This window comes from Lutra lutra, chromosome 12, assembly GCF_902655055.1.
Source record: "Lutra lutra chromosome 12, mLutLut1.2, whole genome shotgun sequence".
NCBI classification, from domain to species: domain Eukaryota; kingdom Metazoa; phylum Chordata; class Mammalia; order Carnivora; family Mustelidae; genus Lutra; species Lutra lutra.
This window is the reverse complement of record NC_062289.1, coordinates 76,477,412-76,490,468: the sequence shown is the minus strand read 5'-3', so window position 1 is coordinate 76,490,468 and position 13,057 is coordinate 76,477,412. Positions and strand designations below refer to the sequence as shown.

General features: G+C 52.7%; 1 protein-coding gene across 1 annotated transcript; it reads left to right on the top strand.

The window, feature by feature from the left end:
* The first annotated feature begins 1,899 nt into the window (after nucleotides 1-1,899).
* On the top strand, nucleotides 1,900-9,198 carry CRYBB2 (crystallin beta B2). Its single transcript, XM_047698198.1, has 5 exons — nucleotides 1,900-1,953; nucleotides 4,686-4,804; nucleotides 6,040-6,172; nucleotides 7,204-7,346; nucleotides 9,030-9,198. The coding sequence occupies exons 1-5, from the start codon at nucleotides 1,900-1,902 to the stop codon at nucleotides 9,196-9,198; spliced, it is 618 nt and encodes a 205-aa protein (XP_047554154.1).
* Nucleotides 9,199-13,057: the final 3,859 nt, after the last annotated feature.

The following is a 13,057-nucleotide window of genomic DNA, read 5'->3' as shown; positions in this document are numbered from 1 at the left end:
TGCAGAGACACAATGTCTGTGGGCATTTGCTGACCTGGGCTTTGGTGTAGGCTTAATCCAGCATTCTCGTCCTGCTTTCTCTGGGGATGCAGCAATCACCCGTCTTGGCACCGGCACTCCTGGGGAAGGTATAAATGCCACCTCCCGCCGGCCGGGCTCCACGGGCACTCTCAGGGGCTGGTGTCACTGGTAAGAATGCCTTGCTTGCTTGCCTTGCCTTTTTCTCTCATCCTTATTCCTGATGGAGAGCGTGGGAGGCCTGGGTTCGAATCCAGAAGCTACCCCTTTCAGACATGGAGACCTTGGGCAAAGACTTCCATGCTCAAAGCCTCAGTTTTCATTTCTGTTAAATGAGGAGATGGGTCATAAAACCTCTATCGTCGTGGGCCTTCGAGGTAACGGTGGGTAGTGTGGCACATAGCTCGGACACAGGCAATACTCTCTATTAATAAGAACCGGTCCACCAGCATCTTTGTTTCGGTAGTGACTAGGGAGGAGACTCCAAGGGTTTGTGCGTGGAAGGAATCAAACCAGTGAAGGTTCAGCATCGTTTCTAGGCTAGTGAGCCAGCCCTCCTCATTTCCCCATTCCCAGGTGCCTGCTCCACGTCTAGCATTGGGACTATTAGTGGCTAGGAAGCCGCCAGGGCTCTCTGAGTGCTCCTAGCAACAGGGGATTTCAAGGCTGCTGAAGGTTGGTGGAAATAACCCAGCTAATGCCATCGCAGTGGCTACTTACCAAGCGCCCCTGCCAAATGCGTCCCGTCTTCCTGCATCATGGCATCCAATCGTCACAACCTGTTCATAGACACTGTTGAGCGCCATGGCTGTCCCCACTTGGCAGAGTGGGAAACTGAGGCACAGAGAGGATGACACGCCCAGGACCTCAATGCCAGTGGACAGTGGAACCAGCACCCCCACACTGAACCAACTGAACTTAATCTTAAGCGTGAAAAGGCTGATGACCAGGGCTGCACGGCTGGTCCTCTGACCCTGTGACAGGCTCTCAGGGCTGGTTACTTAGGAGAGAAGAGCAGGTTTGGCTTCCAAGCTGCTTATTCGAATTTCTTCTTTCTGGGGGATGGCCCAGCCCAGCCTCTGGTGTGGAAAGGGCTTCTGGCAGCTGGACATTCTCTCTGGAGCAGGAGCTCTGGTCTCCCGTCCTCAGTGGGGACACACAGGCTTGGGTTCACTGCCCCTCCTGTGGGAAAGAAGACAGTGCCGGTGTTCCAGACTTTTCTGACGTTCTCTCCTGCCAAGGAATGCTCCTTGTGGCTGCCTACCACGGTGCCTGACAGTCCGGCATCACACTCACTTCCTCGCTTCCTGTAGTTTGCCTTCCATCCCAGATGTGTGCACTCATGGAGTGGGGGAAGAAGATGGACGGCAAAGAGGAGCTTTCGGTGTTCTGGGCAAGGGGTGGGGAGGCAATCTGGAGGAGGAAGGTGGGGTGAGAGGCAGGGAGGATAGGGGGCTCTGTGAGATACAAAGGGGACCCAGAGTGTGGCCAAGCATGGCCAGTGTGTGGGTGCTGTGGCCGCGCTTTTCTTCCGGTCGGGAAATTTCTGACTTCTGCTTTGCTTTCTGGAGCCAACTGACCGGGACCCATTGGGGAACCAGCTGAAGCTCTAGTTTACCACCACTTCCTTAGCGGACCTTGTTTTCCCCTCTGGAACTGGCCTGGACACAAAGAAATGAAGCTAAGGATGGAATTTCAGACTGCTTCTCTTGGACCCCACTGCTCTGGGACCACCGGAGACCAGGGTGATCAAAAGCAGGCTCTAGGGCTGGAGCAGAGCGGCCCGGGGGCCCCCAGGTGAGAAAGCTGGGGGGCCCAGAGAGGTCCTCATGGCCTCCTCCCACATATTTTCCAGGTCATTCCTCCACAGGACCACCCACCATGGCCTCAGACCACCAGACCCAAGCGGGCAAACCACAGCCCCTCAACCCCAAGGTCGGTACCGTGGTGGGAGAGGGCAGGGCGGGCAAGCAGAATGACTCTTCCAGCCTCAGTTTCCCTTCTGGAAAGCCAAGTTGGCATCTTTCTTCCTGAAGCTCCCCTCTCTGGGCTTCTGTCTCCCCAATTTGCGTCCAGGGTAGGACGCTGATTCTGCAGGCCCCTCCTCAGCCCACAACTGGCACGCCAAGATTCCTGACACTGGTTTCCAGCGTTGGTGACTTCAGTGTCTATGCCTTACCCTGTACCTCAATGCCCATGGAGGCTCCCCGGAGCTGGGGCAGACCCACAGTCCAGTGTGAGAGGGGGCTTGCGGACAGGAGCCAGCTGGGATTCCCAACCTGCTGTGTGTCCTGGGCCAGTCACTTGAACTCTCTGAGCTTCAGTTCCCTTCTTTGTAAGACGGGGAGAACTGGATTCACAGCACATGGTGGATATGATGAGACAAAGGAAACCAGATCACCCTGGAGTGTGGTGTGTCCATGTAACAACAGGTTATCATTTTGTTTCCTTGTCGGCCCTGCCCTCCTACGACCCGGAGGGCAGGGGAGGGGTGGTGGATCCTAGCCCAATGGCTGGGGCTCATCATACCCAATCTGTACCCAAGCTTCTACCAGCAACCATCCGCGTGGCCGCCTCTGCCTGGCTCCATCCTGTGGCCCTCTGCTTCAGGGCCCCTGGCCAGGCACTGCCCTCCCGCAGCCCGGGAAAGCTTGAGCCGATGCAGTCCCCCCACCCATTAACCCCATTCTTACTTTCTAGAGGAAAGACAGCAAACAAACAAATCTAGGACTTCGAGGAGTGGGAAGTGTTTTAGGAAACGTGAAACAGGGAAAGGGGTGCAGAGTCAGGATGAATGAAGAAAAGTGGTGTTAGCAGAGGTGATCAGGGAGGCCTCTCTGAGGGAGGTGGCATGAGAGCAGAGATCCGGGTCAACAGCCCTGTGCGCCAGGTGGGGGTAGGGGAGAACATTCCAGATGGAGGGCGCGGCGAGTGCAGAGGCCCAGAGGTGGGTGTGAGCCATGTGAGTCTGAGGACCACTGCAAAGGCCTCTGTGTCACGTTCAGACCCACTCTGTCCCCTAGACACAGAAAGCCAGCCGCATATGCAATTTAACATGTCCTAGCCGCCGCGATAAACAAGGACAAGGAAACGGAAATTAATTCTCGTATTCTCATTCATTAAACCCACTAGAGCCTCATGGAGAATCAATAGAATCCTTATGAGAAAGTGATTTTCGATTATTTCCTTCCTATTCTAAATCTGCAAGATCCGATGTGTCTCTTCCGTGAGAGTACATCCTCGTTTGGACTGGTCGAGCACATTCCACAGACATAGGAAGATTAGATATTGTGTCAAATGTGAGTCCCCATGTGGTAAACCCCACAAACAATAGCAGTAATAATAACACTGAGCTTCTGGGCTCCCTGAGGCCTTGTGGATACAAGGAGAGGCTGAGCTTCCTTGTCCTCCTCCCCCCTGCAAGCCCTCGTATCCAGGCCAGGGTCGCCACCAACCAGCCCCTAGCAACCCTGTTCTTGAGTCTCCCAGTATCCTGCAAAAGAGGCGTGATTCCCCAATTCTACAGATGGGCCCCTGAGGCTCAAACCAGCCAAGTTGCTTCCCAAGGTTGTGTGGCCAGATACAATGAGGTGACAACGGAGCCCGTGTCCCCTGACCCTCCTGCGGTTGGTCGAGTCAATGACCACAAAGGCTGGACTGAGCCCATGGAATTTGTCTCGGAGCCCCACGGGGCCTCTTGGTCCTGGCTTTATCTCACTAATCCCCAGCCTGGGAGAGAAGGATGTGTTTACCCAGCCAGTGCTGACCCTGTAGATTGTGCAGCCGTTCCCTCTGGGAGCCCGCTGCCCTGAGCCCTCCCCTTCCCCCAGGGGCAGCTCCCTGGGGAAGTGCGGCCACAGAACCTCCGCCCCCAAATGGGCTCTGCAATCATGGAAGGTGGGGGCTGGCCTCCCAGTTAACATTCTTGGGGGCCCCTTCCACCTCCTTGATGGGGATCCCACTGTCCCCTTCTCTGGGCTGCTGAGAGTGCTAGGTGACGCAAAGGGAGGGAAGCCCCTTTAAGAAGCATTCCGGGGGGTGGTCAGAAGGGGCCCTGCAGAGCCAGGGGTGAGATGGTGTAGATGTGTAGGGTGGTGGACTGGCTCTAGCAGGAGCAAGAGAAGTCCTACCTCACCTGTGAGTTCGTGAGAAATTCAGCCTCTGGGGCTGCACCCTGGGACGGGCTGTCTCAGAAACCACATTTCCTCAAGACCCCAGAGGCTTTGTGTGCACATTAGTTTGCAAAGGGCTGCTCCGATGGAAATGGCATCAGATAAACTTGGACTCCAACTTCAACTCTGCCACTTAGGCCCGAGGGCTCTGTAAGACATCCCTTAATTCCCAGGAGTCTGCCTCCTACACACAGAGCAAATACTGTGTGCGAACCATGACTCTTTGAATCCTTCCAACAACCCCATCAGGTAGGTTCTGTCATTTCCCATTTCACAGATGGAGCAACTGAGGTTCAGTGAGGCAAAGTCCTGGCTCAAGGTCTCACAGCTGGGGACTGGCGGAGCCAGGGCTGTCTGACTCCCCGTTGGGCCTGTGACTCCTGAGAGAGGAGCCAGGCAGCATCCCCGCAGGCTCTTGGAGCCCCCTCCCCATTCCCAATGCCCTGCTTCCCTCTCCCCAATGGTGATGGGTCTGACACTCTCCTCCTGCTACAGATCATCATCTTTGAGCAGGAGAATTTCCAGGGCCACTCGCATGAGCTCAGCGGGCCCTGCCCCAACCTGAAGGAGACTGGCGTGGAGAAGGCGGGCTCTGTCCTGGTGCAGGCTGGACCGTACGTACCAGGGGTTGGGAGGGCGCACAGGCAGGGAGGGCTCACCTCATTGGGGGCCACCAGGGTAAGGCAACTGGGCTGTGGAGCTGGGGGGGGAGATGCCTTTATTGTGGGCCTGGACTGTGCGATTTGGTGGCTGGCAGCCTCTGGAGACGATTTGTGCTTTGTGGTCAGGTAGAGCTGGGTTCAAATCTAAACTCCACCAATTTCACGGTGTGTGACACTAGACCAGCTACTTCCATCTCTGAGTCTCGGCTTCCAAAGGTGGGAAAAGCGTGATCCCAAGGCCAGCCACTTCCTCGAGGCAGGGAGATGGACAAAGTGACTCTCATGGAGGCTTCTAGAGTTGCCAATCTCTGGCTCTGGGAGTGTCCTCCCTCTCATGTGAGGTTTAGTATATGTGCTGCCGAAGCGAGCACTCATGTGAGGTTTAAAGTCGGATGTCCCAGCTCTGTATTCACCGTCCCCTCCCCTGATCCAGCCTTACCCGAGCTCAGCAGATTCACTGGCACATTTGGGGGTTAGCAGCCTTGGGTCCCTGACCCTGGAGAGAAGGCAAGGTGGCTAGTAAGATGTGACTCTGCCCTAATTGTATCACATAGCTCATTGCAGCCCGCAGGGGTCCATCCTTCTGGTTTCCTGATCACTCCGTCTTTGCAAGAGCCTCAGGAATTGGGGGTGGCCCCCCATGAGCCCCTCCCAAGAGGTCAGGGATCCTGGGGGTTGGGGGAGGGTTGGGGGTCCTGGGTGACCCATCCCACAGCTCAAAGTTCTCAGGGAATTCTGCAGAGTGCAGTGATTTCACTTAAGTCAGAGTCTGCAGGTGTGGAGAACACAGCCAAAGGAAGGGCCCACTCGGGCCTCCATTATTCAACATACTCAGAGCATCTGGTAGGCCCAGGAGAACGTCTTCCCAGACAAGTGAAGTTTTGACCACGTAAACACTGTATCTGATTCTCAGTTGCCTTTTTATGTTAACATTTGGATGGAAGGATTTCTCAAATGGACTTGACACCTCTCTACTTTCTTTTTTTTAGAAATAGAACTTTTCATATTTTTAGTAAGGATTATTGATGGTTCAGAATTGAGCTCTGGACGACTGAGGCGATTCTGCTCTTGGCTTGGCAGCGTCTGGATTTTGATGGGGGGAGCGGGGCAGGCGCTAGCCCCGGGGGCTCAAGCTGCTTCGGAAAGCTGGAGATGGCCTGACCTGCCTTCCTTCTGTCTCACTGCAGCTGGGTGGGCTACGAACAAGCCAACTGCAAGGGTGAGCAGTTTGTGTTCGAGAAGGGCGAGTATCCCCGCTGGGACTCATGGACCAGCAGCCGGAGGACGGATTCCCTCAGCTCCCTGAGGCCCATCAAAGTGGTGAGGCGCCTCTTCTCGTTGCCTCCTCTCTTGGCCACCTTGGAGCCGGGGCTCTACGGACCAGGATGGAGACTTCACCTCCAGCACTGGAAGCTTTCTGATGGGTGGGGTGCACTTCCTGTGTCACCTAGCATAAGTCGTTCATTTTCCTGGGCCTCAGTTTCCCCATCTGTAAAATGGAGATACTCAGATCTTCTGCCTGAGGTTCCTTGGGTTAGAACCCATCACAGAGCAATTGCTTAATAAACAGTAGCCATCCTAAATGTGAAAAGATATTCTGGGACTGGGTGTGGAGGAAAAGGTGGGTTAGCTCGTGTTCATAACTCATGTTGGTGGGACCTTCTGGTGCTTCTCTGATCCTGATTCTTACTAGAATGTGAACTCTTAGGGAGGGCCCAGGGCCCGGCAGTGCTCAGGTCCACTCCCAAACCTCCTTGAGGCAGACTAACTCTCCCTAGAGCTTGAGGGAAGCTTGGAGAACTTTGGACCTAGTATCCCATGGACCTGGTTTCCTATGTTGGCTCTGGCGCTCCCAGCTGTGTGACCGTGGGCAAGCGACTTTACCTCTCTGAGTCTCGGTTTTCTTAATGGCTGGATAGCATGAGAGTCTTTAAAGGATTGATGACTAAGAAAACTGTCACAGGAACTGGAGGATGGGAAAAGGTGTGGCAAGGAAGGAAAGCCCAAATACCCCAACTGCCTACTTGGGACCCCACCAGCCTGTGTCTCTCTGTGTGTAGATCACGGCTGCCATTTTTTTTTTTTTTAAGAGAGCTGAGGGAAAGGACCTATCAGAATTGAATGTGCCTTAAAGTATAGACTCTTGAGTGCAACATGAAGACAGCCCAGTGGGACCCCAAGAAATGGCTGGTGTTTAACTGATGTTGGTATAGACACTTAGGTAGTAGGGGTATGGGACAAGAAGTCTATAGGAAGATTGTGCTGATCCCCATGCTGCGGCATCCGGACAGGTGGGAAGGCTCACCCTGGACTCTTCTCCTGCACTCACTTTCTCCAATCTCTATCCATAGGACAGCCAAGAGCACAAGATCATCCTCTATGAGAACCCCAACTTCACAGGAAAGAAGATGGAAATCATAGATGATGATGTGCCCAGTTTCCATGCCCATGGATACCAGGAGAAGGTGTCATCAGTGCGGGTGCAGAGTGGCACGTGAGTGGAGACCCAGCCCCTGCTACCCCTGCCACAGGAGCCCAGACTGCTGGGGTCCTGAGTCCCACTCTGCCCTGTACCCTGCTGATCTTGTATACTTGCGACCTCAGTCTTCCCTCTGGAAAATGAGCATGGAAATCATGAGCTTGTATGTGGCTTTCAGCCCCCGTGGTCCCATCCAGATCTTCCCTTTGGGCAAATACCCCACTTCTGGAGGAGAGAAATCATGACCTTAAACTCAGTTCCCAAGAGCAAGACAGTGAACATTAGTGGGGTACAGATGAGGCAGAGGGGGGGACTGGAAGGGAAAGGATGAGTTGAGTGGTCTTAATACTGCTGTGAGAGGCAGGAAGTCCAGCCCATGCTGCTTCTTTACCGCATGGGTCCCTGAGTTTAGAAACAGGAGGTGTCATTTCCCATTGAATTAAAGTTCCTTGATACATAGACTCTGGCCATCACCTATGGGGAATTTCTCCTTGTGCCAAACTTCGATTCTCTGCGGGTCCACAGACGGGCTATGGGTAGTGGCTTGCTGCAGCCTGTTCATACCAGCTCACGAGAGCACATTCCTCAATTTTCAGAATTTTTGTGAGCTTGTTGCTGAAACTTTGGTAGGTCAAAATCAGCCATAGTGGGAGTATTTATACCACTGAAATTGGAACATGTTTAAAAATCAAGACTCTTTTGCCCTCCAGAGAGCTGGTTGGCCAACATGTACTGGCTTTCTGGGGTTCATCAGGTTCCTAAAATTGTGTGCCAAGTTCTGTGTTCATGGCCCTCTTCATTTATTTCTTCATTCATTGTTCAATTGGTTGAGACCCACCATGTGCCAGGCATCACATTCAGTGCTGAGTATATCAAGGTAGATTAAAGAGGTCTGCCTTCTGCTCTGTAGAGATAACAGTCTAGCTGGGGTCAACCGTTAATAATTTAAGAATCTGCCACAAATCTGGACTTCCTCCCTGAAGGAGGGACTCTTGAACTCAGATCCCAAGAAAGAGTAGGAAGTACAGGTGTAAAGAGAGGAAAGAAGGTCATTCCAGAGAAAGAACAGCATGGGCAAAGGTCCTGTGGTCGGAGGAGCCTGATGAGTCTGAGGGACTCTACAAACTCTAGACTGGCTAGTGCATAGGACACAAGACCAAGATGTAGAGCTGTAGGTGCACACAGGTGTTGGCCAGGCAGGTCCTTGTTGGCCAAGACTTTGTATCATTTTGAGGGGAAGAAACTGTAACTCTCATTAGGTGCTCCCAAGAGTGAAGGACCACCCCTAGATTGTGATGACTTCAAATGACAAAGGGATTACCGAGGGCTCCTGGGACCTAGCCTCTTCTCCTTTGGCCTTGCAGCCAGGCATGAGGACGGGATGAGGGTGGACAGAGGCAGTTAGGACACCTGTCTTATTCTAGGCATCAGTGGGCTTGAGATCTCCCCTTCCTCTGATCCCAGCATCAGGCCTTCAGTCAAAAGTTGCTTCAAGAGGTAGTGAGCTCCCCATCAGGAGAAGGAAGAAAGCAGGGGCAGGATGCTGGAAGGGTGGTGTTCCTGCTCAACAATCAGGAAGTGAGAAATGGCTGGGAGCTCCCCCTTTCCTAGCAGCTTAAAGATGCTCTCTATCCCTCTCTCCCTCTTCTTCTGCTTCTCCTCTGCCTTCCATGTCCCCTCCTTCCCTCTGGCCTACAGCTGGGTCGGCTACCAGTACCCTGGCTATCGCGGGCTCCAGTACCTGCTGGAGAAGGGAGACTACAAGGACAGCGGTGACTTTGGGGCTCCCCACCCCCAGGTGCAGTCTGTGCGCCGCATTCGCGACATGCAGTGGCACCAACGGGGCGCCTTCCACCCCTCCAACTAGTGCCCACCTTTCCCTCCTTCCCAGGGGCTTGGTCTGCTGCCCAGGATCCCCCCCAGACCTCCTGGCTTGTGAATAAAGTGTGACTTGCAATTTGTGTTGCATTGCCTTTTATCTCCAATGGGAACTGGAGCGGGTATTACGTGCGTGTGTGTGTGTGTGTGTGTGTGTGTGTGTGTGTGTGTGTGAGAGAGAGAGAGAGAGAGACAGAGACAGAGACAGAGACAGAGACAGAAACAGACCGAGAGAACCAGAGAGTGTCTGGGCTGGGGCAGGACAGCAGAGTCCTTACTGAGGCTCTTGGCTGTGTGACCTTGGGCATACCGTCCAACCTCTCTGAACTTCTGTTTCTTTGTCTGCTTTACAACCGCCTATGCCCCATGAGGGGCTGGCTGGGCTGACCTCCTAGCTCTCTTTTCCATGGTTGCTGAGAACCACCACTTGCGGGGGCACGTGAAGGATGCTTCAGCCCTTAAAAATATACCCACTGCCTGCCATTCCTACATCAGGGTGTAATTCCCCTTGAACGCCAGTTTTCTTAGATCTGCCAGAGGAGCCAACAACCCTGCAATCCCATCCCATCCCATCCCATCCCATCCCATCCCTAGTCACACGTCTCTGCCTTTGTGTGTTCCGTGCTCCCTCTTTCATTACTTGGTGGGCTTGATCACTTAGCTTCACGGCAGGCCTGGGTTCCAATGGCTGTTCCGGAGTCCTGGCCAAAGATCTGGCCTCAGACAAGTCATTTTGCCTCTCAGGGCCCCCATCTTTGTACTTGGGGAAAAAATGGGGAAAAAAACAGTGCCTCCTTCATCTGGTTTCAATGGAGATGAAATAAGATAACTCAGACCTTCTCCGGAAAACTGGTCATCATTTGCTCGTTATCTGTAGTGCAAATATCTACTCCCAGAGGGCAACTTCTTTTCACTTTAGATTCAGTACCTTTGGATGTAGTGGTTTTCACTTTTGATGTCGTCTAACGTCTTTGTAAATTCTCAGTCTTTCTGGAGCTGGTTTTTGCTCCCTTTGGGCCCCTGTTGTCCTGGGACCATTTCTTGAGAAGTCCATTTCCCCCTCTGTGGAGCAAGGCCACCTCTGTCTCATACTGAATTGCATATATGCTCATGGAGAGCCAACCCTGCTGACACCTTGACCTTGAACTGCCAGCTTACAGCATTGTGAGAGAATAAAATACTGTTGCTTAAGCCACTCTGTTTGGGAAACTTTGTGATGGCATCCCTAGGACACTAATACAGTGATGGCAAGAGGAAAGGGCCAAGAACACCAAGAGAAGGCAGGGGTATTGGGCACCAGACCTCCCAAGGAAGTGGGGGTGTTGGAAGAAGCGTTGGCATCTTCCAGGCAAATCGTGGGGAGAACAATCTTGGCAAGGGGAACAGAGTATGCAAAGTCAGGGATGCATGAGAGAACATGGTCCCATGTTCTAGGCATAGGGGGCACTTCAGGGCATGAAAACTTTAAAGGTTGGCTTAGCACAAAGTCCTGGGAGATTGCGTGGTGATGATCATCATCATGATGTGTGTGGTGGGTAGCACCGACAGGATTTCCACTTATCTATTCCTGCATACCAACACACCCAAAACTTAGTGGTAAAATTACAGCAATCATTTGTTTTGCTCAGATGTGTCATTTGGACAGGACCTTGTAGGGACAGCTCATCTCTGCTCCAAATGGAGTCATCTAAGGTAGCTCAAAGGCTGGGGGTGAGTCCCATGGCTGGGTGTTGGTGCTGGCTGTTGGCTCTCAGATCCGACACCCCCCAATGTGAACACTCCACACAGCCGCCTGACCTCCCCATAGCACGGTAGCTGGGTTATAAGAGTAAGTGTCCCAAGAGAAAGGTGGAAGTTTCATGGCATTAAGACTTAGCCTCAGAAGCCATACAGCATCACTTCCTCCATACCCTATTGAAAGGGGGTCATATAGGTGGACCCAGGCTGGAGGGGAGGAGACGAGTCCCCACCAGTCAATGAGAAGACGGTCAGTGTATGGGAAGAGATATATTACGGTGGCCATCTTTACAAAACACACTCTGTCAAGGGAAAGGAGATGCTGGGAATGAGCTTTGACAAGGTGGAACAGACAGCGGTGGTCCACACAACCGTCGGTGGGACACTCTATGAACCCCTCGCCCTCCCCAATGAAAGAACAAGGCTGGACAGGATGGCCGGTTGAGGTCGCTCCTCCCATAGGTTGCTTTGATTGTTTCTCATTTTCTTTGTGTTTCCCTCTCTCTCTTTTCCTCTCTCTCTTTCTACTTCCTTTTGTCTCTCTGGGGACCTATCTATATCTTTGCTATCACTGCCTCTTTCTGTATCTCTTTGTGTTCCTCTCTGTTTATTTCAATCTCCTGCTTCCTTCCCTATCCCTCCCCTTCATCTTCTTCCCTCCCTGTCTCCGTCAAGGGGGCGCTGTGCTCTGTGGGTACCTCTCCCCACCCCTACAACACCTCGAAGCATGGATCCCTCTGCCTCCACTCAGGTCTCTCCGGGGAGCCATCCCCCTAGGCGCAATCCCACTTTTAGCCACCAGGTGGAAGCAGAGACCCAGCCTCAGGGTTGCTCGCCCTGGAGGGTCCGCTGCTCGGACCCTGATTGGAACCGAGCCCTGTCAGTCACAGCTGCTGCCGGAGCGGGGAGGGGCCCCAGAGCCTCTCCCGGGACAGTGGGGAAACCGACGCTCCAGAGAACGAGGTCTCACTGGACAGTGACAGAGAAGCGACAGGCCTTATGGTCCTGTTTTATTCTGCAGCTCTCCTCCCCAAAGCTTTCTGGGAGGGGACACAGACTCAGCACCGTTCTTTGCATGAGGAAGGTGTTTCCAAATCACTATTTCACCCACTGTCACTGGAAGCAGACAACAAAGACTCATTCTGCACTCAGACGTATGGCTTAGCATAGACGCTCTGTGCATCAGTTTCCCCCAAGAGGAGAGAGACGCTAGTGCCCGTTCATAAGGCTGCAGTGAGGATTCAGCGAGATGCCATGTGTGACATGGCAGTACCAGCCACAGAGCAGGGAGTCAGTAAATGAACACAATGTGACAAGTGCGAAGGGGAGGCTGTGATATCCTGTGGGGCGGACAGGGAGGGCTCCTGGGAGAAGGTTTTTAAGCTGGGTTTTGTAGGATGAGTAGGAGTTCTTTGGGTGCACAAGGACAGAAGCACCTTCAGGACGTTCACTCACCAATTTGCTCATTCACTCCCGTCGTCTTCCGCCACCTTCTCTGTTCTCTTCTCTGGCCTCACTCTTCCTCTCCTGTCCACTCCCTCTGCTGCCTCTTTCCTCTCCCTTTTCCTCCTTTTCCTCCTACTGCTCTGAATTCCCTCTGCCCCACCTTTTGTTCATTTCTCACTTGCTTCTTCCCTTTACCTCTTTTTTCTTTGCTCTTTGCCTCCTCCCCATGGACCAGGGATCTGTGTTTCACTGATGCAAGGCCAAGATGAGAACCAGGTTTCTAGGGGTTTGTATTTCTGCAAATAGTTTGCCTTTCTGCATCTTTCTTTAAAATAAGCAAATGACGTTCACGAACAGTTTACGACTAAACCTGTTCTTGCAGGAAGTTACTTTTTTTTTTTTTTCCCGTTAAAGAAGACAGAGTTGAGTGAATCAGGATCTCCTTCCTTTCTCTATTTTAATTTAGGCACAAGGAAAGACCAGCCAGGTGGGCCATATTGCCATTTCTAAGGCAGAAGTCAGAAGTTTTGGTCCAACATATTGATCTAAATATTCGTCAAATCCTACCTCACCCCAGACACTAGCAGGTGCTTTATTTTATTTTATTTTTTAATGTTAATTATGATTATTTTTTTCGTAATCTCTACACCTAACGTGGCGCTCGA

Coding starts and splice junctions, on each gene's coding strand:
- CRYBB2 (XM_047698198.1), top strand. CDS start 1,900: ATGGCCTCAGACCACCAGACCCAAGCGGGCAAACCACAGCCCCTCAAC. Junction 1,954..4,685: donor CACAGCCCCTCAACCCCAAG/GTCGGTACCGTG, acceptor CTCCTGCTACAG/ATCATCATCTTTGAGCAGGA. Junction 6,173..7,203: donor CCCTGAGGCCCATCAAAGTG/GTGAGGCGCCTC, acceptor CTCTATCCATAG/GACAGCCAAGAGCACAAGAT.